At 45.5% G+C, this 24,793-nt stretch overlaps 1 protein-coding gene across 1 annotated transcript in view; it reads right to left on the minus strand.

Annotated features, from left to right (window-relative positions):
* Positions 1 to 24,793, minus strand: part of LOC138524981 (B-cadherin-like) — a 247,145-nt gene that overhangs the window by 216,295 nt on the left and 6,057 nt on the right. The window contains exon 2 of the mRNA XM_069635550.1: positions 3,720 to 3,831. Coding sequence (XP_069491651.1) covers positions 3,720 to 3,831 — 112 coding nt within the window. The remainder of the gene's footprint in view (positions 1 to 3,719; positions 3,832 to 24,793) is intronic.

Here is a 24,793-nt window from a genome sequence, read left to right on the forward strand (position 1 = left end):
CGATTTGCCCATCAGAGAGGCAAAGGGGTATGAAAGAACAGCCAATAGTGTTAGGGATGCTAGACTGCCACCACCCCCCTCCATCGACAAGTCAAGCAACAGCTCTGGGCCCAGTTTCCCACCTTCCATTCATTGGAGCTGGCTCAACCACTTTAGGATGCCTTCAGCCTCAGCAAGGACCCAGAGCGGACAAAGCACTTTAATGCAATAGTTCGACTTTATCACCAAAACTTAAGCACAGCAAGAGAGAAATGGCATAGCAGCAGACAGTAGGTGTTTTGTTATTTACCCACAAACTGACTTACCATGGACATGCTAATCCCTATGGCGATTCTCACCCACTTCCTACCCCCACCCCAAAACACATTCTCATGGGATCTCTTTGTGCTCGCTTTAAATCAAGCCTTTCCAACAAGCTTCTTGAATGCCTGCCAGTGTTTTTTCAAGTAGTCAGTCATGGGTTTAAAACACTACTGGTGTCAACCAGATCTGCCTTCAGCCACTCGATTTATAAGCACCATGGGAGGGGGGGTGGGGGGGGGGGGGGGGAGGAGGTTCTTCACTGAAAACCTTTTAAAATCAAGTATTAAACATTTTCCAGGCAATGCCATTATATGCCCAGTTATTTATGCCATTTTGCAGCCGCTACCATAGATGCCAGTTCTGACCACTATGGCAGTGCATGGCAAATGCACTGCCCCCATGCCTACACAATGGCCAAAACTGTTCGCATTGCCAATGCCTATTTGATCTGCTGCTCTAACCCCATCGTCTGCCTGTACTTTATCATTCAAGATAACCTACAATCCAGTGAAAATTGCTGACTCGATCCATTGAAAACCACCTAGAAGCCATTTTGTAGCTACGCACAAGCCCATTTGAACATTATCCAGGTCACATTTCGGAGGGTCCAATGCTTTTGCAGTTCAGGAAGGACCTTCATGTCCGACTGGGAGTACGAATATTGCTGCCACCTCCCAGATCCAGAGCTGGAAATTGTCCCCTCGAAAAATTGGGCATCTTACACTTGTTGCAAATCAACACTGTACAGTGCTCAGTCGCTCCTTAGCTAGGTTGAACCAAATCACATTGGAACCCATGACCGAGTGACAAATTCTCACCTGTGCCACATGGATGTAAGAGTGCAGACCACGGAGCCAACAATAAAAAATAAATACATTTTTAAAAGTACTAAAAGCCATTACTAAATAAACTAGTAAAGAGAAGATTTCCCAGAAAGACAGAGTTCAGCCCTGCATAAAAGCAGCGGGCAGCTCTTGGCATATCGTGTAAGTGATCAGAAGGCGTACCACCTACGAAAACACCAACTTTAGACGCTGTTCCCATAAAGCAAAGCCTTGTGCAGCAGCCAATTGTATTTCCACAATGCACTGAAGTGTACCATCTGAACTTGGTGCCTTTTTGTTGGCAAAATATCTTGTGTTTAACCCAAGACACTGTTCAGCCTGCAGGAGAGCAGCTCTTCTGTAGGTGATATTTGGAGTACCCAAGATAGTGCAGGAAGTATCATGGGGAGGGTGGTAGCACTTTAGTATGGAAGGTATACACCCATGGGGCGCACTATCCCATGTTGCCCTGTGTCTTACCTGCCGAGATAGTGGACCTGAAACTCACTTAAAAAAATTAAAAATAAATTCAAGAGGGGTTAGATTCGAAATGCATCCAAGCAGCTGCTTCAACCACATCAATCATGAATCATGAATCCATGATTTGCATTTTTTGTACAGTGCTGCAAACAACCTCTACTTCATATGAGCCAAGCTCATGCATAGCTGTTTAAAACAAACTTAGGGTGTGAGGAGGCTAGAGCAGAAGCCGAAACAAGCAGGTTACTGCAAAAGGTGCTTTTACTAACGTAAAAGATCTGGGCCTGCGCCAATTTTGGGACTGGGGGCTAGCTAGACTTTTTGGTTGCAACCCCCGAGCTTCTATCCAGGGCAGCAACCAAACAAAAAACAAACAACAGAGGCTTTATAGCCCCCTCAGTGTTACCCTCTTATGGGGGTCAGAAAGGAGGACGCGCACACAGAGGGAGTGGAGGACAAAACCTTTATTCTCCGTAACAGGAAACTGGCGCTCTCGCGCCTTACCCAGAACTCCCCTTTCTTCCTCCCACTCCCCATAACATAGCTCCGCCTTCCCAACGGCGGGGGTCGCACTCCCACCCCCCCAGCAACACCTTTCTGCCAATTTCCACAATCGACAGTGCATCTACCGAGCAACTTCATGCTGCTCCCTTGGGCACAACTGAGGGGAGATGCAGTCAGGTAGCCAAATTGCAGACCTTCAGGCTGGGAGAACTTGGCTGAACGTGGTGCAGCCCTAATAATCACCTTCGGCCTCAAATTGTAAATCGGCGCAATGCCACGCGGACAAGACTAGACTGAATACCTGCACATGCGCACTCAGTGCTGCCGGCCAGATAAACTGAAAATAAATAAAGGACCAACAGATGGATTGGACAAGTGGCAAACGCCTGCCCATGCACTGCTGCATTCAGACAGCACAGAAGGAGAGTGCCTATTGCATTAGCTCAAGACGACATAGAAGTGTTTTTTACATGGATGCAAATTACAGGCCTCAAAGACAGCATGTTTTATAACAAAAAGGCATGCGTTTTTTAGAATTGCTTGCTTAAAAAAAAAAGAAAATACCGCAGTACACTAAAACTACTGCTCAGCTCCATGAAACATTTAAAGCCCATCTTCCTAAAGAAGGAAACAATATCCATCAAACCGAAAAAGCGGCATCATCATATGCTGGTTCTGTGGATCTCTTATACGGGCAGCATTCCAAAAAAGAGACATGAATAAAGAGACATAGAATGCCAGACATGCACTGCAGAGTTCAAACTTATTACAATGACAAATCCAACATTCAACTCTACACAGTGGTGGTGTCTGCATGCTGGGGATCCTCCCGATGTTTGGGTCTAAAACTCATTCTGCGCTACAGACTATGCTGGCTAGAGCAGATGGAGTTGTAGGGCAAATATCCAGTGAGCCAAATAATTCTGACCCCGTTTGTTGGCGCCTGCCCTCCATTTCAGTCTACCCTGGACAATTTCTTTACTCAACAAAAGAACCCCGTCAAGTCCAAGTAAAGTGGGGTTGCATGTGCAACTTCAGTGCTCAACTTGATCGCTACCACTTGCAGCTTTGCATATCGTCTCTACACCAAGAAGGTTAAAACCCCAAAGTGTCCATCAACAAGCAAGGAAACCTACCACCACTTCACAAATGCTTCCGAAGTCGGTCCAGCCGAGCTGGGAGAAACGGAGGCAACTGTCACTGATGCTAGTGCTCCTGGAAAAACAATAGGTTTAGGATGGAGCCTGTCCCAAGACCGGAACGCCGTCCCTTCCAGAGGGGCGCACCTGCGCAAGAAAAGGTATTGCTATGGGCCAACATGCTGCCCTGTGGCAATGTCACTGCCCCTCACCCCTACAAACCAATACCCTTGGAGAATGCAAAGTGTTCTGCCATTAGCCCATGCGCTTACTTAATTCACACAGCCTCAACTCGAGAATCTACGCCTGCAAAGGCCTTTACAAGTAGAAGAGACACTGGACGCCTTAAATGCAAAGATGCCCTCATTTTTTACTGCCCTCATCCCAAACCCCACCCCTTTAAAAAAAAAAAAAGTAAAAGTGCAATTCACACGCTTTTTGCAAGGATTGATATAAATGAAAGACTTACCTTTTCCCAGCTTCTTTCCAGCCTCTACTTCAATGGTGGGGACTGTGAAGGTGTAGACCTCTGCATCAAAGCCACGATGGCACTTGCCTTGACCAAAAACAACTCCTCCAGCCTGACAAAAAGGGGAGAAGAAAAGGATGAGCATCTTCCCGCTCGATTAGCTCCTCACCCAGGAGGAGATCACAAAACCCAAGCTCTGAATGTATCCAACCAAAACAAAAAGAACTGTACCACAGAAAGATTGCTCCGTCATTGGAATCCCGGCTAGACAGCCCAGTCTGGTTAACAATACTACTACATCTCATACCAACATACAGAACACATCAAAACATGCACATGTAGCACAATCATCCAACATCGGAAAAATATATTCATAAATTGTAAACCATCTCAGGGAAAGCTAAAATACACATTCCATTCAGTGAACAAACATGCCCCACCTCAAACACAGGCTAACCCAGTCTCTCACATCTTAAAACAGTTCATGCTACAGTGGTGCAGCCATTGCCAACTGCACAATATCTTCAACCTCAACACCATAGGAAAGCCACAATCCCTACAACCAGCGGCAACGATTGATCAACCGAAAATGCAGCCAGGCTATGGTTCGATATACACAACTAGTTGCAATCACACAGTCAAGCAATGCGACCGCTCTACGATCAACCATCAATGCAAGGACTCCGTTCAGCCATTCACAATGACGACCTCCACCAACTTGCAGATGAGATGCCAAGATGAACCGGAAGACAGCTTCCCTAAGTGCAGAGTGACTTCTGCTCGTTTAGGAACACAGTGCAATGTGTAATGGAACAAAGTGCAGTGTTTGACTGGACGGTTGGCGGAGGAGCGAGAGTGGAAGTGCCATATAGAACATCTTGTTCTTCTATCGCAAATGTGGCCCATTCAGCAGCAAATGAAATTACACTAGCGGATCGATGCAGTGCAGAGATTTCTTGTATGGAGGAATGCAGTTATCTAAAAACAGCTCCCTGCAGGAATCTAATTGACTTCAAGACAAAGCAACGCACTCTCCAATCAATAGACATGAAATTGAAAAGGGAAAAGGAGGACGATGTACTACACCACCAATATGGGTACATTCAGGTGGGACACGTTCTATTCCTATGCACTCCACTGGACCCTTCTATTACAAATAGTCCGACAGAACATGCTAAACGCATCTGGAGATCCCCACACACTGCTCCCCATACCTACAACTGAAAATTGCCAAGATCTGGACACCAGGAATCTGCAGGAAGACACCAGAATTAAAAGGGCAAGACCCAGCCAACTGGTACTGCTGCAATGCTGAAGCGGGCACAACGTAGCCTCCTCATAGTGCCCAATGCCTAACACAAGTCACATTTATCAAGCCAGTATCTGCCACTCTGTAACCTTAAACAACGTCTGTTTCCCGAACGAACAATAGAAAAATCTTGCGCAGAGCATTCCAAGCACCGTTGCGATGACTGGACAAAAGCGGTGGGAGGACTTTCAGAAACTTGTACCAGCACAAAAAGTAACTTTAGCCATATTAAGCATTTATATGCTCCCACTGGCACAGGCAACGTGAACCTCCAAAGAGGTAGCCCCCTCTGACCCCCAAAAGATGCCTACACAAATGAAGAGAACAGTCTGGCTACAGAGAAGACATCGCCAAGCATCTAGACCACGATTAAGCCCAGAGAACAGCTTGCACTACATCGATGGGAGGCGAAACAATGCTTTGGTTGGCGAATACAACTCTGCTCCAATGGAACACAAATCTGGAGATGCCTCACACTATCCACTGAAATCAAAACACTGCTGAATCATCTACGTCAAAGAGCTTTCAAAGAGCTTTCCCCCCCCCCGCCCAAAAGAGAAAAACAATGCAGTAAGTCAACTAAGAAAGATCCTCATTACGAAATGTACTCATGCCCTTACAGAGACCATCCACTGAAGCATGCATGGTCTATTGCAACCTTATCTTCACCAAGGCTATGCCTAAGGTTTAAGCCGCCATAACAGAGCCACGTAAAAACCAGGCTCCTAAATCACTGGGCTGGCATCCTGTGGATTTAATTTTTATTTTTAAAAAAATAACATTTTAAAAAGTGTTTATAGCAGAAGACAATTCCAAGTACTTGTCACCATACACAAAGCCTACAGGAATTGTTTCCATTTACAACTTAGTGAGGGAGCACCGGATCAGGTAGCCAAATATCATCCAAGGTTCTTTGAAGGGACTCAGTCGTGGCACCACAATATTTAGTCCCAAGACATGGGAATGCCTGGAACGGGATGCTGAAGTCAGAACCACAAACAAAGTGTTAGAGGAGTCTACCAAAATCTGCATTGTTCAGAGGATTACTGCATATCCCAATTTTGATGCAAGCCATGCAGGAGAGAAACACAACATAGTACCAGAGCTAAGTACAGTTTGTTGCTTTCCTGTGTTGTGTGAGAAACTTGAAGGCGTCTCACTTACTAGTCCCCAGGGATCTGTCATCCAGGTGGCCAGGACACGGCCATCGCTAATGGATCCAGCTCCTGGGTGTGGACCAGTGAGTGAGGATCCTCAGGGAGTGGAAGTGGGACAACATGGTATGCCCTTCCTACCACCACCTTTGACCCCATCCTACCCCGTAGGATGGTCAATTTACCCCCGCCCCATTTTCCAACACAAACACTTTCCTACACTAAGAGACAACGGACTAACACCGGAGCCGTTTACCTGACATGTCCCAACACAAGGGTCAGGCAATTGACAACTACACACACCAGACAGCCCTTTCCCTTCCCCACAGGGAAGTCAGAGCATGGGAGCACACTTTGAGCAAGGTCGAACACACGAGGAAGCAGCCATTCCGGACCAGCAGTTTAAATAGAGGAGACAGGCAGCGAGACATGGACGGATGAGTAGGAGGAGGGAATTGCCCATGCCAACTCTAACCCACAAAGTATTCCAAAGAGAAACCATAAATCCAGCTGGCATGTGGTGCGACAGGTGTCAGCAGCACACAGGGGCCCCCCTGTGCCGATAGCCAAAGCAGGGCAAGAAGCGCTTGACGCTGTGGTGCCATCCTTGACTCGAGACAAGAAACTCCAACAGTTTAGCACAGCCGGTGAGTCGGAGAAGACCAATAGTAAACCGAACTGTGCTGGGCCCAAGGTAGCAGGACGCAACATTGTTAAACAGAGAACATGTGTTCAAACGTTAAAGAAACCCTAGTAAAAGGTCCAGAAGCAGAGTGGTCTGGCACCGCTCATGCAAAGCAATAAAGAGAAGGGGTACCTGTTTTAAAGTCCCTAGTTCTACAGGTCAATCTAACAAAAATATCACAGGATTTGAACTAGTAGACCAAATGCAAAGGTGACGGAGTACACAAGTGGTTTTAGATTGGTTTACAATTCCCAAGTTTATTTTCTTTAATTATGCACAAGATGCTATATCAAAAAATATATATATTCAACATTTCATATAATTCTGTGGCCCATACTCTTAATTCATTCATTCACATTCATACTTTCTTCATCAGTCTCTCATTCTACACTTCATACTTTGGAAAAATGGTCTGTATATAAAAAACAGTAAAAACATCTGTTATCTCTACATATGTTTACAATTCATTGTGAAACACATCCCCACCAATTAGGGGTATTACACAAGTCTGTGTTCTGTTATTCCCACAGTTCTCACGTCGACACGTGTTTCAGTTGCTCTCAGCGAGCATCCACATTAATGCTCTCTTTGTATGGCAACCTTCTTCAGGACAAAACAACCCATTTTTCAGGCACATGTATTGACATGGGCCACACCATCTCCTATCCTGATGGGGTCAGGAGGAACAGTGGAATCTGGAGGCCAATAGTCCTCTCGTTCAAGGTAGCAACAGCCACAGCTTCCCAGGTGGGTTCATCCAAGACGGGTGTTCTATGGATGAAATGTCTGAGGCGGAGGCTTATAATTCCAAAGCTATCCGTCTGTCAACGCCTTTTCTTCTGGTTCATAAATCCGATTCTCGCCGTCACAGATTTTCTTTCCTGCCTGCACCACAATGACGCATACAGCAGCCAGCGGGGTCAATACATGTGCCTGAAAAATGGGTTGTTTTGTCCTGAAGAAGGTTGCCATACAAAGAGAGCATTAATGTGGATGCTCGCTGAGAGCAACTGAAACACGTGTCGACGTGAGAACTGTGGGAATAACAGAACACAGACTTGTGTAATACCCCTAATTGGTGGGGATGTGTTTCACAATGAATTGTAAACATATGTAGAGATAACAGATGTTTTTACTGTTTTTTATATACAGACCATTTTTCCAAAGTATGAAGTGTAGAATGAGAGACTGATGAAGAAAGTATGAATGTGAATGAATGAATTAAGAGTATGGGCCACAGAATTATATGAAATGTTGAATATATATATTTTTTGATATAGCATCTTGTGCATAATTAAAGAAAATAAACTTGGGAATTGTAAACCAATCTAAAACCACTTGTGTACTCCGTCACCTTTGCATTTGGTCTACTAGTTCAAATCCTGTGATATTACCGCTCATGCAAAGGACTGGAGCCTTTTCGGGGTGGGGGGGCAGGGGGAGGGTTTTTTTTTTCTTTTTTTTTTTAACTGGCCGTCGTGAGGTGTCAAAGTGGTCCTACGAGGATCTAACAAAACCCCTTGAAAGTCTGACACATTGGATAGAAATGAGCAAAATGTGAAATTGGTAAATGTGAACCCTACGGAGGGATGCCTGCGAATTGGGGGTAAACAGTGATTTACCCATGAACATTGTAGCGACAAGTGTGAACCCGGCTGAGTGATGTCCACAATTAATAGTTGTAAAAAAAATAAAAAAAACACATTGAGACTTTTGGATGATACGTTTTGAGTGAAAAGCTGCAGCGAACCCGATTGAGGGAGGCTAACGTTTCAAGAAGGATCAGAGCCTGGCTGAGAGGATTCAAGGGGCGAAGAGCAATCGCCCAACGTGAAAGATTTCTGAAGGAACTTAATTGTTTATGGTCCTCTAAGGCAGAGAGTTTGACTTGGGCCCCAGAAGGTCTTTGCATTGTTGAAAGAACTGCAACCTTTCTGGCGAGACCCAGGAGTGTGCTGTGCTCAGCGATCCCACCTTGTCCGTGCTAAAAGCGTGGGAAAGAGAGACCCCAGCCATACCATTCTGACTTATTTTGTGAGAACACATATTCCCACTCTTTTTCTAACTTCGTGGTAAGGATTGGCAATACTTTTTTTTTAGTATATGCCCCTTGACAAGGCGCCACTAGGACTGCCTTATTATTTCATGGTCGTAGCTTGCTCCCCCACCCTAGATTAGGCGTTTTTCTCCCCCAATATGCAGTTTATTAAACACCCTTGAACACTTGTGTCAGTGTTTACTGTTGCCACCATGAGTTCTTTACAGTTGCTAAAGGAATACCCCTTTGAAAATACCACAAATAAAACACAATTTATTTAGGTACATCAATAGGTTATCTTTATTGCAAAATCAGCAAAGCACAAATAAATTAAGTATACTTCCCACACTAACAATACAAATCAGCACATGGGGTTATTAAAGGCTACATAGTGCACATTCAGTAACATTAAAACAGATCCAGAATGCAGTGACCTTCGCCCTCCATTAAAATAAAAAAAATTCTCATATAAGCACAGGCATTCTTTGTTTTGTCACTATACTAGCCTTTCCCGTCTCAGGAGATATATCCTACAACTCTGACACTGGTTCAAGGGTACAAGTAAAACAAACTGTTATAAAATAGGTTCACCATGCAGCCCTTTGTCTAGACAGTGGTCTTAAATCTTTTTTTTGATAGGTCTGCTGTCTTTGCCAAAAGGGGAATGCCGATGGGTGTTGCTGCAGTTTAGGGGGGTGGTGAAGCAAACTCTGAACCCAAATATGTTGTATTTGTATAGCACCTACTGCCATTGATATGGCCTCAAAGCACTGTGGTGGATTAACACCCTTCAGAAGACCGTGGTCTGAGCACACATGTAAATGACAGGAGCTTTACAATGTATGCAAACATTTGTTTCTAAATCGGTGATAAGTATAGATAGAAGACTACAGTACAGCAATTTTTAATGCAGCGCATATTGCAAAGGCATAAAGAAGAGTGCGGTGTTAGTTTAGTGACCGAGGCTCTAGAACTCTGTTATTCCACGGGGAGCCGCACCAGAGTGCAGGATGATTTAAGAAGCCGGTCACTCCCGAGGGCAACGGTCTAAAGTTGAGGGCTCTGCAGTACATATGTGCAAGACACCCGACTTGGAGGGACAAAAGGCAGAAGAGGGAAATAAGACAGATGCCACCCCTTTATTAAGTCCTCGTCTGGACCATCTTCGTAAAGTATAAAATACAGGGCTGGTTTCTGGCATGGTGGAGATGATGCATAGTCATCTATGGAAACATTGAGCTTGTCGCCCGGGCCATTGCTGGTCTCCTGGAGTGCCCGTTGCTCTAGAGACCCCCTTCCCTAATACTCTTGACCACCCACCTGCCCAGGTGGCCTGGGTGTCAGATTCCCTGCATTGGAGGGTTCTGACCGTCTAGTCCATATGGCTAGGCAGGTAGGAAGGCTGATGGATGGGCTGCTGAGAAATAGTATGGTGTTAAGTGGGCAAGAGGACATGTGCGAGGGAGTGGAGAAGAGACAGGGCTTCAGTGCTTTCCTTAAGGGGAGGTGGTCCACTATGTGGCAGATGGATACAAATTGTGAGGTCCTCCCCCCAGTAGATTTTTGCTGCAGGTATTCAGGTACTTTTTTTGGTATGAGTGATAAACATTGCCTTAAAGGAAGCTCGCTGAACAACCTGAAGCCAGTGGGGGGTTGGGGGGGCGGGGGAAGACTACGAGGGCAGAAGAAATGTGTTCTCTAGGACAAGTCAAGCAGCATTATTTTGCAATCAGAATTTCCTCAGCTGTGAGGTGGGATCTCCCAAGGATAGTTGGCAGTCTAGGCATGAAAAGAGGATTGTAAAAATAGCTGCGACTGTGTGAAAGGAAAAACGTGGCAAAAAATATGTATGTGGCGGCCACTTTTCGCCCCCACCCACATGATGTGACAGTCTGGTCTGAGTGCATAATGTGTTGGGAATGGTGGCTAGGGGAGGTTTTCCCACGTGGTATGATCTCGGTTTTGCCTGGGTTGAGCAGAAGCGGATTGGCCATTATCCAGCGTTCAATCTCTTAGAGGCAAGGTGGGGAGTAAGGGGGGGGGGGGGGGCTATTTGAGATTTTGAAGAGTTGAGCGTCAGCGTAGTTGTAGCAAGATAAACCATGAGCTCAAATGAGAAAAAGCAGCGGGCTGAGGTAGAGGTTAAAGAGGAGAGGGGCGATAGAAGCACCCTGTTGTACCCCATGGGGATCTAGCAGGGGTATCAACGAGACCAGAGGCAAATAAACTATTTGTGATCTGTTGGAGAGTAAGGAGGTTATCCATTTCAGAGGTATATTTCCGATGCCTAGAGTAGGTCTCTCGGTTAGGATGGAGTGGTCTATGGTATCGAATGCTACGGAGAGGCCGAGCAGGATTCGGGCAGCACATCCATCCAAATCAGTGTCTTTTTAGATTGACCTGCCGTGCATTTTTCCTTTTAATATAACGGGTTAAAATGTTGCATTTTAGAGCATACTATTAAAAATAATAATAATAAATAAGTAAAAAGCCAAACAGTGTGCAATTGGCACAGGAGGAGGTGCGTTTGGGGAGGTCAGGCATGATATTTTTTACTGGACATCTATGATAGAAGTCCAGTAAAAAGATACCATCCCTGTCCCCTGGATCCCACAGTGCCCAACACAATAGTGTATGCAAGGCGCTGGGGGCGAAGGGGGAAAGCATGGCATTTGTGACTACGTCTACGATAGCCAGTAAAAAAATAAAACACAATCTCTTTCCCCTGGGCTCCACAGTGTCTCAGAAGGAGATCCGATTTTGGCAGGTGGGTAGGGGGATTGTGCAACAAAGGCATTTGTTGTACAACCCTCCTTTACCATCCATATACGGCAATGCCCACACCGAAAATGCAACAATGCTAGCGTGGGCCAGTCAAAATGGGCAACTTCTTTGGCCAATTTGACAAGTTACTTCACTATGCAGCTAGTAGTTTTGACCATTGTTGCTGAATAAATCACAATTTGCTTACATTTTAACAAACACCACCATGGGTATTATTCAAAGTTTGTGACTAAGGGAATGAATGTCCATTTGCCACTGTGGCCCACTTTTTAATTGGTGTCCGAGACAAGTTTTATGCTGCTTTCTGACCATGTGAGCCGCCCCTGTCTGTTTCCGCGCATCTAAAAAAAGAAAAAAATATTTCTTGCGCCCCCCAGCCCCTGCCCGGGGATGCGGCCATGCCCTACAGTTTGAAGAAGTCTGCTCTAGGGCTTTGTGGAAGTGATCAGAGAGAGTCTCCCAAAGGCATTGTGTGTGGTGGGGTGAGTTGGTGGAGCATGCATGGGCGTTCCCTGGTTGGTTCTGTGGCTTTGGAGATTCTGTTAATGTAATAGGATTTTTGGGCTTTGTGGACTTCTGTCTGAGCTGGAGCTGGGAGGCAGAGGTTAGTCTGTTCGGTGTAAGTGGGTATGAACGCCATATACACTCACGGTGCTCAGTTTGAGGGCTGAGGTGCACCATCTGGGCAAGTGGCATTTTCTGCTCGAGAAGGGTCCGACAGGCTAGAGGGAGTCAAGTGATTCCATGAGCCAGAAATCAAAGTAAAAGCAGGAGGCTCTTGTGTAGATGATGAGCAGAGACAGAATTGGACCAAGAGAGAGGTTCGCAGTCTGGTTTAGTGAGAAGGTTGTCAAGAGGCTTTGTGGAGGATGGCAATGCCACCTGCTCCGTTGGCCCCATTTTAGAAAAATTGCCTTCTAGCACAGTGGGAAGGCTTCATCTGCAATCGGAATGACATCTTAGGAGAAACGGGCTTCTGTGGTTAAGAGGATGTCAGGGCATTATTTTACGATTAGATGTACGATTAGCACTTATGCAGTTCTGGGATTGATGAGAACGCATCAGGAGGCTTATTTATTGTTTGTGGCTTGCAGGGTTAGGATGGGAGTTGTGTGGAGATGGGGGGAGTCAGAGGGAAGAGGTTGGGGTGCATTGCTGGAGTAGGAGAGGCGTCAGTGGAGCGGTCGGAAGGTTAATTGATGGTGTGGCTTGCAGAGTTGGGGGGCAGGGCATTGGGTGGGAGCTTGGTGTGGAGGATAGCTGCCCCCACAGGTAAGCGGTTGTCCCGAGGCAGGGGAGCAAGGGGGGCGGCGGAGGGCAGATGCAGAGTTGGAGAATGTGTGGGGCAAGGGAAGGAGTTTGAGCTGATGTGGCTGGTAGGGTCTACAATACGGGGGAGTGTTGAGTGTTTTCTGCCGTTTAAAGCCCAAGCAGGCAAAGGCAAAGTAGAGTATGCTTAGCCACGCTGTTCTCCTGGTGCAGCACGCTCTGCGGTCTCAGGGAAAAGGGAGCAATCAAGCTGGCTTCATCACCTAGTCCGGTTGGTGTTCTGAGTCTTGTGACTCTTCCACCAATAGGTCGTGGCGAGTGCAGGCAGTGGAGCGGATTAGACTGGGGTTTGGGAAACTTTCACTGCAACAGATAAACTTGAGCCTCCTCTGGGTAATACTTAAGGGGCACCAGAGGTGTTTAAAGGTAGTGTATATGGGAGAAGGTTTCCAACACGCTCCCATCAGAGCTCAGAATGTGGACTCCCACTATCCATTGGCGATAGGTAAGATCTAGTAAGATGGCTCAGCAAGTTAGGTGCTTGTTGCCGTGATCTGCAGGTTCAAATCCCGGCAAGGTTGGCTCAACCTTTCATCCTTCCGAGGTCGATAAAGTACGTACCAATTTCAATTGGTTAACGTATGTAAATGTACCATGTAAAAACGCTAGAGAAATATCAAATTATAATAGACTCCCGAGGAATAAGAAACTGAATGTGGAGAATTGAGGGGGCAAGCAACTTCATGCTTGACCGCTTGCCAATTACAAGTTTTACACCCCAGCTTTACAGGATGCCGGTGCCAACAAGAGACATCATCACTACAACTGTTAAAGTACCATCAATGGGCTGCCTGCCCCTGTAGCCCACTCTCCACTAAAAAAGAAAAATCAAGAGGCCTTTCTTGGGGACTGCCTGCACCTGTAGCTCTAATCCACCCACCACACAGCTTCACACACAAAAAAAGTCAGAATTCCCTACACTTTAACAAAGCCCACAATATATACCTGCAAAACTCATGATACCCGCCCCCCGCACAATAAAATCAATGTACTGGGGCAAGTATTTTGAAGATGCCTTCTCTTTGTCCCCCGATGAATGGTTGAGCCTAGAGTAGACGCACATGTGCAGGAATTAACTTTTTGGACGATGTGCTTAGAGCAGACAATAAATTAAGATATTTAAGCATTAGGATTAGACAGATATGTCAACCCGATGAAAATGTTCTTATCTACAAAATAAAAAAGGCATAATAGTAAAATTTGCATGACTGCACCCAAGGTGCTGCCCACAATCTAAGCCTGCTAAAATCACACCATTACGATTCCTCCCCAGCTGCGGTAACCGCATTTTCTTCCGATTTAGCACTTATGGATGCAGACATTTCTCCCCCCTTTACTATGGGTCAACAAGGCCCCGGCATTTAATAAAAGCAAGCAAGCACGAGAGCTTTGTCCCTCCTCTAGTCAAAATGGTGCATTAGAATATGTAGCCATGAACATACTTCCCCCAGCAACAGCCACTTAACCTGCCAGGCTACTTTGCAGCTTTCTGCTTTGGACTGTTGCTCAACTTTCAAAAGAACTCATCACAAACATGCACTTTATGTACATGGCTTAAAGCAAAGCAAATAACTGCAGCACTGCCACTGTTCAGTCTCACTTGGGACATACAGTTGTTAGATGCAAAGTATATTAGAACATGAACAATGGTCCTCCAAGCCTACCATAGCCATCACCTTCCATTTCACAGCTCATTTCAGGGTTGCTGCCAGAGAAGGCAATATTTAGCCCACTGGTACACTATCTTGTCCACTCCAACCACCACCCCCAATTCCCTGCAAACGGGATAATTTCAAGTGGTCAGAGGGGAGCAAGCAGCTTCCAGGCTGGGCTCACTTTCTGTTGTCATGCCACACCCCCTTCTCAGTGTAGAAATATTTATTGGATCCATTTATAGGTTCAGCGAGGGTGGCAAACTTTCATGTCTCCCGGTTAAAAAAGATTGTGCGTTCTTCTTGGAACATGTGAATGCACAGCCTTCTTGGAATTTGTGTATGCAGCTTTCAAGCTATATGTGAGTGGATTTGTATTATCCTCCCAACAGATGTCATGTTAAAATACGCCTGCCCCTTCACATTACACTGAGGTCAGTGCATGTAAAGATAAGGGGCTGCAGGGTTTTAACACTTACCATTGAGAATGATTCAAATTTCTGTTTTTCCGGACATCAATTATGTCTAAACTCACAACATCTGCTCACATGATATACGACAGACAATAGTGCGTCACGACTACACCATGCCTGGTGTGATTCTGTGCCGGCATGATACAAATATTCTGTCTTGAATGGTGCTTAATTTTACAAAAGCAGCATACAGTTAAATTGCACCGAAATGCAGTTTAAAATTAAGCCTCAATACAAAAACGCATTGCCCCCCCTCCTCGATATAAAATGGGAGATATGGGATATTTTTCTAACACTACACCTAGTTCTTTGTCAAATAAAGCATTCCCCTTGATTCCAAGTCCTTTTTGTTTCCAGGAATTTACCATACATAACATAGGAACAATTTGCAGTTCAAGGATCTACTTCCTTTTGAAATGCAACTTTAGTTCTGGACAATCAGCACCGACCCAGTCACTCAGGAATTCCAACCTGGGCTGGTACCAGTTATCCGGGTGGGTTTGGTCCTGTTCCTCAAGCTAGCTCCAGAACATTGTCCATGTTCATCTCGCCATGTTAACCATTCTTCAATTTTGTGTGCATGCCAAGATCTACATCTTGGACTCCTCCCCAGCCTTATGACTAGGCATGGTTTTCACCAGACACATGACTGCAAAGGCAGGGGTAAAACTCACTCATAATGTAAAAGGGCAATTTCCATCATGCCACAACTCTGGATGTTAACGGGCAAGATTGATCCAATCAATATCAGCTTCTGTAGATCCAGAGTGCACAGTTAAATGTATGAAAAGTCGTGGTGTAGGAAATATTTTCAGTGATTTGCATTACACCTCAAGATCCCAAATTATTCCATTCCGCCCTATGCACATTTTAAATTGTCTGAAAGACCATCTACAGCAACCAGTAATATGTTGACGGGACCTTGCTTTCAAAAAGATGTGTTCAGGGGTTTAAAACACAACAAAGGACTTTTTCTTCAGTTTTGGAATGAAGAAATGTCAACTTTGGGCTGGAAATGGAACTGCCGAGATCACCAGTACCATACTCCTTCCGATATATAACATATGTCAAGACAGGTTTACTTTGCTTGTTCACGATCAAAAAACGGTTTCCTGCGACTTCAGCTAATAGATTTGAGAGGCCCAGGGTTTGATATATGCAACAGCTCTCAGAACCAGTTAGGCACAATAGATCCCATATTGTACATGTCCTTTGATGTACATTCCCAGACAGCAGTTGGGCTTTCAAAAGGTTAATACATCAACAAAATATTCTAGCAGGTTCATTTTGAGTTTTAATTACAGCATTAGTCAAAGAAAAGTGAAAACATGGCAAAAAGCACCGGTACTTGAAATGAGATGGTTGTACCCTACCATTTCACATGATTTTCGATAAAATGAAACATATGCAAAGTAACATAACTTAACAAATTACAGGTTTGTAATACACAAGTGTATTTTCCTCTATACAGAGTATCTATCGGCATATAACACTTGTGATAAAACCTCAAATTGTTACTTAAACTTTTGAAAGCTCTGAATTCATTTGGGGTGTGGCAAACGCACTAAACTTCTGGATATTGTCCTTTACATGGACCACGGTTCCAACTTCTCCTTAAGTGTGCATGTCGTTATTGAAACAGAAGTTGAAGAAATGTGCGATTTGCATCTGTGTCTTTAATGTATAAAAATCACGTCTGCCTGCATTATGTAGAGAATTCCCATGTAAACCACAGGTCTTCAGCACTGATAAGCCAATCTCTATATTCAATTAAAAGCAGCCTTGGTTAGGTTTGCAGTTTGAAATTATTATAATTGCGTGAACACGCATTCATTTACACCTCGCACTTCCAGGGGCATCCCGTTAATCATGCCAGCGAGCAAAACGTGCAAGCCAACAGGAGGCACAAGTGGCCCCTCTCAGCCAAGAAGGCTTCTCTCAGTTCACTTTTAGAAGACTACATTTTCTTTGACAGTTTCAGAGTTCCTTACAACAGTCCTTGTTGCACCAAGCATTTGCTACAGAAGCCATCTTGAAATGGGCAAACAAACCAACAGAAAGTACTGAACGGGCCATTTACTTCAATCATGGTCGACTGCAGACAACCCTGGCACAAAATCTCTATCGCCAAAGCATGCAGCCACAACCCACAGATAGCCGACTTGTGGCCTAAAGGATATTCCTGCCCTTTGCTGTAACCTTAGTCAATCGCAACAAAAATCTAGAACCCTCCCCACAAGTGTTTAATGAAAATTGCAATCTTTTGCGATTAGTGTCTTAAACCTCTGCGGCAACAGCTCAAAGTATAATGCTAAAAGGCAGTGGAAGAGCGTCCACTGGTGGGATCCTAAAATGTTTTTCCTGATCAGAGACTACTGAATGACTTCGGAAACTATTCTAAATAACGGGTCACGAACAAAACAACTATGCTCAGTGCCTACGAAGACAAATGAAGGACTACTAGAATTAATTTCTTTAAAAAGACTTCCTTCAGGCTGCACAATTTACACTCAATGCCGCCTCCATTTGGGGTAATAGCAGAGGGGGGGGCTTCAATCACCCTAAAATGGCATTTGGACTGTCTTGACCACAGTCGGCTCAAAAATGCAGAGAGGAGGTGTGCATGCTAGTCTGACTGCTTTAGTGGTAAAACTGCACAGTGCATAGGCTGCGAAAAAAGCACCACGAGTGGCGAGGGAATCAGATTTTGCCACTGGACAAACCATGGGCGTTAAGAAAGCAGATAAGAGCAGCTTGCCCAGGAGTGCCCGCTGAATGCCTCTCAGAACTAGTCATCACAAAATGATTAGTCCGGGTAAAGGGCAAGAGAATGAATGACCAGCGAAAACAAGGACTGGACTAAAAGGAACCGCTCTAACCGAGCTGTGGGTTCCAGTAAGGGACATTCTCAGCTGAGAGCAGAGCCAGAGGAGTTGACAAAAGTCCAGACAGAAGCGAGTGGGAGAGCCCACAGATGGACACCCTCCCTCCCCACCCCCAATAGTGTGTGTGGGAGAGAGCCAGGTCGGGAATTTGAGAAGCAGTGGATTAGGAGACCAAAGCACCTGGTAAAAAGGGAAATTTGAGAACGGTTACTGTCTGAAAACACTGAATACAGAGCCAAAATTCCAAGCTACCAGCCAGGCAGAACAAGTCCCTCGCCTCAGCGTTTCACCTGCATACAGACCACCACTTGGGCCTGACAGAACACGCATTCCTAGAACAAGGAAGCAGCAGTGAGGGCTCATTATTAGTTTGGGATGCCTGGCAATGGCACATTATGCTTTGTGCCTGAACTAGGCTCTACGGTCTATGCCAGACCCTTTTCGGAAGTGCTACTCTCAGTTAGGTCTGCTACAATGCTCGGTGAAATAAAGCTACGCCCAGTTATGTTTCAAGCTGTAGAAACATGTATAATGTTCTCTGTTGGGATCCGTGTGTTTTTGATCTCAAAGCTAAGTGCAAGGAAATGAGTGTGGCTGTTATTTTTAACTTGCAGCTTCATGTACTTCTTCGCACTTGGGAGAGGGTGATAGGAAGTCTGTGTCCTCAGCTGGTTAGGTCATGTTATGTCAGGCTATCTTGTGAGGTTTCATTTTAGGTTTTGCCTGAAATGCCTCGTGTTAAGGCGCTTTGAAGCAGCCATAAGGCAGCACCCCCTAAACACCCAAATAAAAACGAAAAAACAAGAACAGAAAGTAGACCTAGAAATCCAATATGTTGCCCAGACTCCAGACCATTATTACCCAAAAGTTGCATGATGCCATCAATAAACAGGACACAGTAACTGCAGCCCAGGCGAAAAGATGTACACGCTGCATTATGTACATTAACTCCCATAAATAATCAGACCAAGGATCCCTGCCTCACACACCAGTAGAGCCATTCCCATAACAGGTCCTAACATCGTAGAAACCCAGACCGGGGATTGCAACAGTAATCGAAATCCCACCCCTGGGTAAACGTGCTCAGATTTCCTTCCAGCTCCCCCCCCCCCCCACACACACACACACCCCCAAATCTATAGAACCGGGACGTTTGTGGCATTGGGAGTAAATGAAAGAATGTGCCTGCTGGGTTTTCTTGTGCAAGGTTTCCTGATGAATAGGCTCACAAGGCTGACTTTTCCTGAGGCAAAGGCAGTCTGTGTCCTTAAGCATAGGCCTAGGGTTTGGTCAAGTAGAATATCCTTGGTGGCAGAGCTGAAATAAAAGAGGGGGGGTGGGGAGTTGCTCAATTTCCCCAGAATAGATTTGCAAACATGGAAAACTAATTTCTGACATACTTCCCATAAGGCCCCAACAAGATTTGAGAGGGGCTGTATGTGGAATGGCTGTGTCTGTTCTATTCTTGTGCAGCTTCAACATTCCCAGACTCACCAGGACACTGGAAGGCTCAAAAGCCTGACCCCTACTGAGCCAAAGACAGAATGTGTGTCCTTAAGCACAAGCCTCGGCCTTGGTCAAGTATGAAAACCTCGTGGTAACCAGGCAGGTAGCATCCTTAATCAGGATGCTGGTGGAAGTAATCTTGTCAAAGGAATCCTGTTTATGAGAGTTATTCTTCTCTTGCTGGTGAGCTTGACCAAATTGGGTAGAATAAATAATACATGCTTGCTGCCCTAGGAGTAGTTAACATGCATGTTTGTCATTTAAAAACAGATTGCATGTTAATGAGAAGGCAACATGCCTTGCAGTTCTGTCTGATGTGTGGTGGGATGCAGTTGGGCATCTAGTGTGTGTTGGATTTTACCCTGCAAGAGGCTGTAAAGGTTCCGTTAAGGACATTATGAATATTATTTTATCAAGTTGCCCACAAACCTACCTACCAGCTTACTGAACCTAATATTACTGGACACAAGACAATCCGGTCTCCTCTACCACTTATCCCATGTTCTCCACAGGCATACATAGAAACATGCCAAACTCTTGGTGCCGACAATTGGTCAACTGGCTTGCCAACCCCAGTACTCCCCCCATGAACTAGGGATGGTTTTGTGCCCCACACTACCCGGGCCCACAATCGACAACATCTAGTACCACGCTTCTGGTTCGAGATATTGCCATCACAATAAAACTCTGCTCTTAACCAAGCTGTTTTCTCCAGAGTCCCGCACTCATGCTTACAAATAACCGATCACATTTGAGAAACACTCATTCCTACCATATCCCCTCCGGCTTATCCTGTTTTTCTTTGATGAGATATAACGCGCCTATACAAGTGTTTCAAGGAACGACGAGGCAAGGGAGGGGGAAAACAGAGGGAGGACAGAGACAGCTATCCTACTAGGAGGGGTGGGGGCAATTTTGTCACTCTCCCATCACCTCCTCCCCAAAACTTCCTTTCCACAAACTAGCGTCTGTTGACACCCAGGTAGGGTCAATATGCCACCTTTTGGACAAGGCCAGGTGCCCGAGATGACTATGGTGGGGATTGGGCACAGTACAATAAATATTGGATAACAACTTCTGGTCTGGCAACAATATTTTAATTGGGCTGCGTCGCAGCATAAAGCCATTCGTTGTAGTGTCTGCAGCATGTCAGTCACACACCAGAAAACACCCAAGACACTCGTCAAAACTCACCCTCTTCTGTTCAAGGCGATGCGGTCATGTGGTAACAATGAGTGCAGAGTTCCTCACTCAGCATGCCTCAGTGGCATGCAAAGCAAAACAAGGAGACCGCCTGGGGCACCCCCACGAAAAGAGGCAGCTAACGGGGTGCGATATGAACGGTAAAAACGGCAACATTATTGGCAAAGAATTTAAAGGGGAAAAAAGCCACACATTTCAGGAGAGGCACAGTCACCCTAAAGATCGATAGAAAAATACAAAAATAAACCATGCCTCGATACCAACTTGCAGACTTTGGCCTAAGCTTTCCAAAAAAAAAGTGCCGAGATACAATTAGGCGGAAACGTTGTCCACGTGATATACGCGAATATTGAAAGCCGAGGGGGTCCTAAAGGCTGGCCGTGAATTAGCTTGCACGTGCGAACACAGGTGCACCGCGCGCGGTGCGAGAGGCAGGGGAGTTCAAAATCCCAGAGCTCGTGCCGCCGGAAACGGTCATTTCTGGGACTAGACACGCGGCGCGGGCGGACGCTCCCGGGGCCTTCCATTGACTGCCACGCCCATTATAATCGAGGCACGGCAAAGGCGTGGTCTCCAGACCTAGCAACACCCCCGAGGAACGGGATCACACATGATTCGGCGCAACCGATTTTTTTTAAAAAAATGGGACCATTCGAGGAAAGAAGGCCTCCAACACGCTAAACCTCAGGCAAGAATGAGCAGAAGCAGAGAATTAAAGGAATGTGAAGTAGCAGAAGTACTGCTTCACTTGGGGGGCGGGGGGGGGGGGGGGGGGGGGGGTCTGGGGACAGTTGCAACAAAAGCCGCACCAAATGAATTGAGAACAAAGGGAACCCGAGCCAAGAACTGGTTATGCAGGTAGTTTGAGGCACTTTTTGCCGGCTGCCTTTACCAGCCAGGAATGTCTGGAGCTCTGTACCCACAGACAACCCCTGCAGACTCCGACTTCACAAGAGTGCCCATTAAAGCAGCATTTTAACAAAGAACCAATAGCTTTAGTGCCAACTCCATAGCCTGCAATACTGGTCTTGTTGGCAGTGGCGTCGCCAGCAATCAACTCTGGGGTGCCACGCCAGCAGCCTCTGCAACGCACCACATACTTATCCAGTCTACCCCAAACTCACCTGTGCACGATTAAACAGACGCATCCCAACAACCTACACTGGCTGTACTTGCAGGTATACTCCAGGTACACTCCAACGAAGGCGGAATGGCACACATACCGGATGATATGCTGCATTGTACTTATATGTGGCTGTCGCATGCAGTCACTAATCTCCCTTTTGTTACTGCCGTGTTTACATCTTTAACCAGCCCGGGTTTTAATGCACTTTGCATTCTGGGATTTGTAGCTTAACCTTTCACTTAGTAATTTAGCACCTAAATTTTTTTTGTTGATAGTGATTATCTTGTGCTGTGGCCAGTACCATGTGGCTCTCTTTCTGCATTCTTGTTCAGGCATCTTAAAAACAGGGGGTTCCACAAGTGTAACTTTGAGCAGTGACCCTAAATAAGAAATAGGAATAAAAAGGTGTCTTTCTAGAATGCTATACAATTGCTAAACTCATTAAGGTTTATTTCAGACACACTTCGGGGGTAAGTCACTGATTTACATTAAACACCTAAAATGCAAAATGCAGGCAAACGTCCAAAAAGCATTTAGAGTAGAATAAGCATCCATTTGGGACTACTTTTTTTGCTTTTCGCAAGTTGCAGTTATAGCATGTTTTGTTCTGCCACTGCCTGTTACGATCACCACAAGATCGTAATGTCCGGGTCCTCGGTCACTTGACAGATTCCTTGTGCCTAAAAGCGTGTGTACGTTTGACCATGGCACATAAAGTGGCCCTTGATTTCGTTGTGCCACAATGAATGCTTTGTTGTTTCTCCATGGCATGCTGTTCAGGATGTTTGTTTGCATGTAGGAGGTAATGAGTGCCCAGAGTACCGGATGCTGTGTCCGTGCGCTGCTTTTCATGGGTAATGGCCCAAAATGTTGGCTGTCGGGATTCTGGGGGTGGTAGTGATCACATAGATCCTTTTCCTGCGCTACTGCAAATTCTTTAAGACAGTTATGAGCCCTCCCAATGGTATGGATTTTGCAAACATTTGAAGCCTGATCGATCGACGCTGGATTGCCAATTAGCCAACTTTGACCAGACCGTAGATTAACTGGCCTGCTGTTAAATCTCAGTTACCAGTGATATCCACTAGAGAGTGTAATTTGCTTTCTGACTTGCTCATTTTACTAGAGCAGTTAAGTTGGCTATAGCCAATAAGATATCTCAGGGGGTTGAGTGCTTGCTGCTGCAATGTTTGATCTGCAGTTTTGAATCCCGGCGAAGCCAACTAAGCTTTTCATCCTTCTGTGGTTGATAAATGAGTGCCAACACAGGTTGGGTGATATTGTATGGATATTTGTTCTATACAAAGCGCTTAAACCCAAGTTCTTCATAAGAATACATCATTTGGCCTTGGACATCTGCTTGAAATCACAGTAATTTGTTAATATCGGCCTATACACCGATATTAATGATACATTTCATACAAGATAGGATCACCATATGTATCTCACATTACAACAATATTGTAACCATATTTTTCGAAAGTGTACTTAGGAACAATATTATGTGATGCCACTTCCTATTTTGTCAAGTGGTGAAAGGTTGTGTTACATCACTTCCCGTGATGTCAAGGGTCGTGTGATGTCACATCCACTACCCCAGGTATTTTGGTGAAATGACGTCCTTGCCGTTATGCAAACTGTAATTGGCTAAAAAGCATGCGACCGTGTCACACACTATGACGGCACTGGACAGTTGCAGCTTTCATTGAGAATGTTTTTATCCTGACCTGCGCTCTCACCAAACAATGCTTACTTCGCACAAATATGAGCAGTGACACGCAGCGTTTACACTTGCCAATCAAATGGCTTGCTCACGCACTTCTCATATTTTCCTCAAGTGAATACTGAATGTAACCATTTGCGGTTTAAGCCGCTGGTGTGGCGGTATACGTTTTTTTCAGCACCAACCAAATTGTGCGGTGTGTATTCAAAAATATTAATCTGATCAAAGTGGGATACGATCCCCAGGCTGATCTTGCTTAGAACACACCAGAGCCTTCACGAGATCCCTGGGAAGACGCAGCACGGCTGAGGGCGGGCGCACAAGGTGGGCCCCAGGATATCCAACACCACTGCTTGTTGGCCAACACGGTAATGCAGCCTCGCCACTTTTTATAAAGTGGTGTTGTATTCCAGAAATCTATTTATGACGGTTTTATGTGTTGCTAGATTTGGTCTTACTACAGCTACCTCCCACCGGAAAACCAAAAGTCAGCGCTGTTTTGGCGGGAGGCTCTCTCCAAGAAGGCAGAGGGCCCCCTGCCTCGGTATTGCGGTGGCACAGAGCGCAATAAAGTATGGAGGCAAGTGTCATGAAATTTGGCTGTTGACAGTTTTGATCTGTCAGTGGGGGATGTTGGATTACTCCAATGTCTCTGGTTGAGAGTAGTCGTGGTTTGAAATGGCTTCTTGCTGACATTTATCCATCGGCTGTGATTATTAGATACTGATGTTTGAGCCTCATTGCTCAATCATCTTGTGTTGATTATGTAGATGTCGTTGGGTTTCTTCATGGTCTGTGTGGACTTATCGTAGTTGGGCTGGTTTCACAGAGTCTTTGCCTTGATGGACCGTAGCTAGCGGTCGAAAGGGTTTGCAGTGGTGGCAGAGAGTCTTCTGATCCGAGGGTTCGGGTTCTGATCCAGTCCTTGGCAGAAGTTGTTGCTCTGCTTTGCTAGATGTTCATCCAAGATCTCCATGCCCAATTCTCTGTGAAGGTCAGCTATCCTTGGGAAGAGTGGCACTCCAGACGCTATCCACATGGCCTTGTTCTGGACCATCTAAAGACGGTTCCGGGGTTTGAAGTGGACGGCTGTGTGCACCTTTATTTCCTTGACGTCTCCCACAAGCCCAGGAGAGGCTTAAGTTACAACAGGCGCCCCTACATCTGCAGTGTTAACAAAAGAAACACCCACAACCAAAAAAATAAA

Source organism: Ambystoma mexicanum, chromosome 1q (assembly GCF_040938575.1).
Source record: "Ambystoma mexicanum isolate Mex_15411 chromosome 1q, UKY_AmexF1_1, whole genome shotgun sequence".
NCBI classification, from domain to species: Eukaryota; Metazoa; Chordata; class Amphibia; order Caudata; family Ambystomatidae; genus Ambystoma; species Ambystoma mexicanum.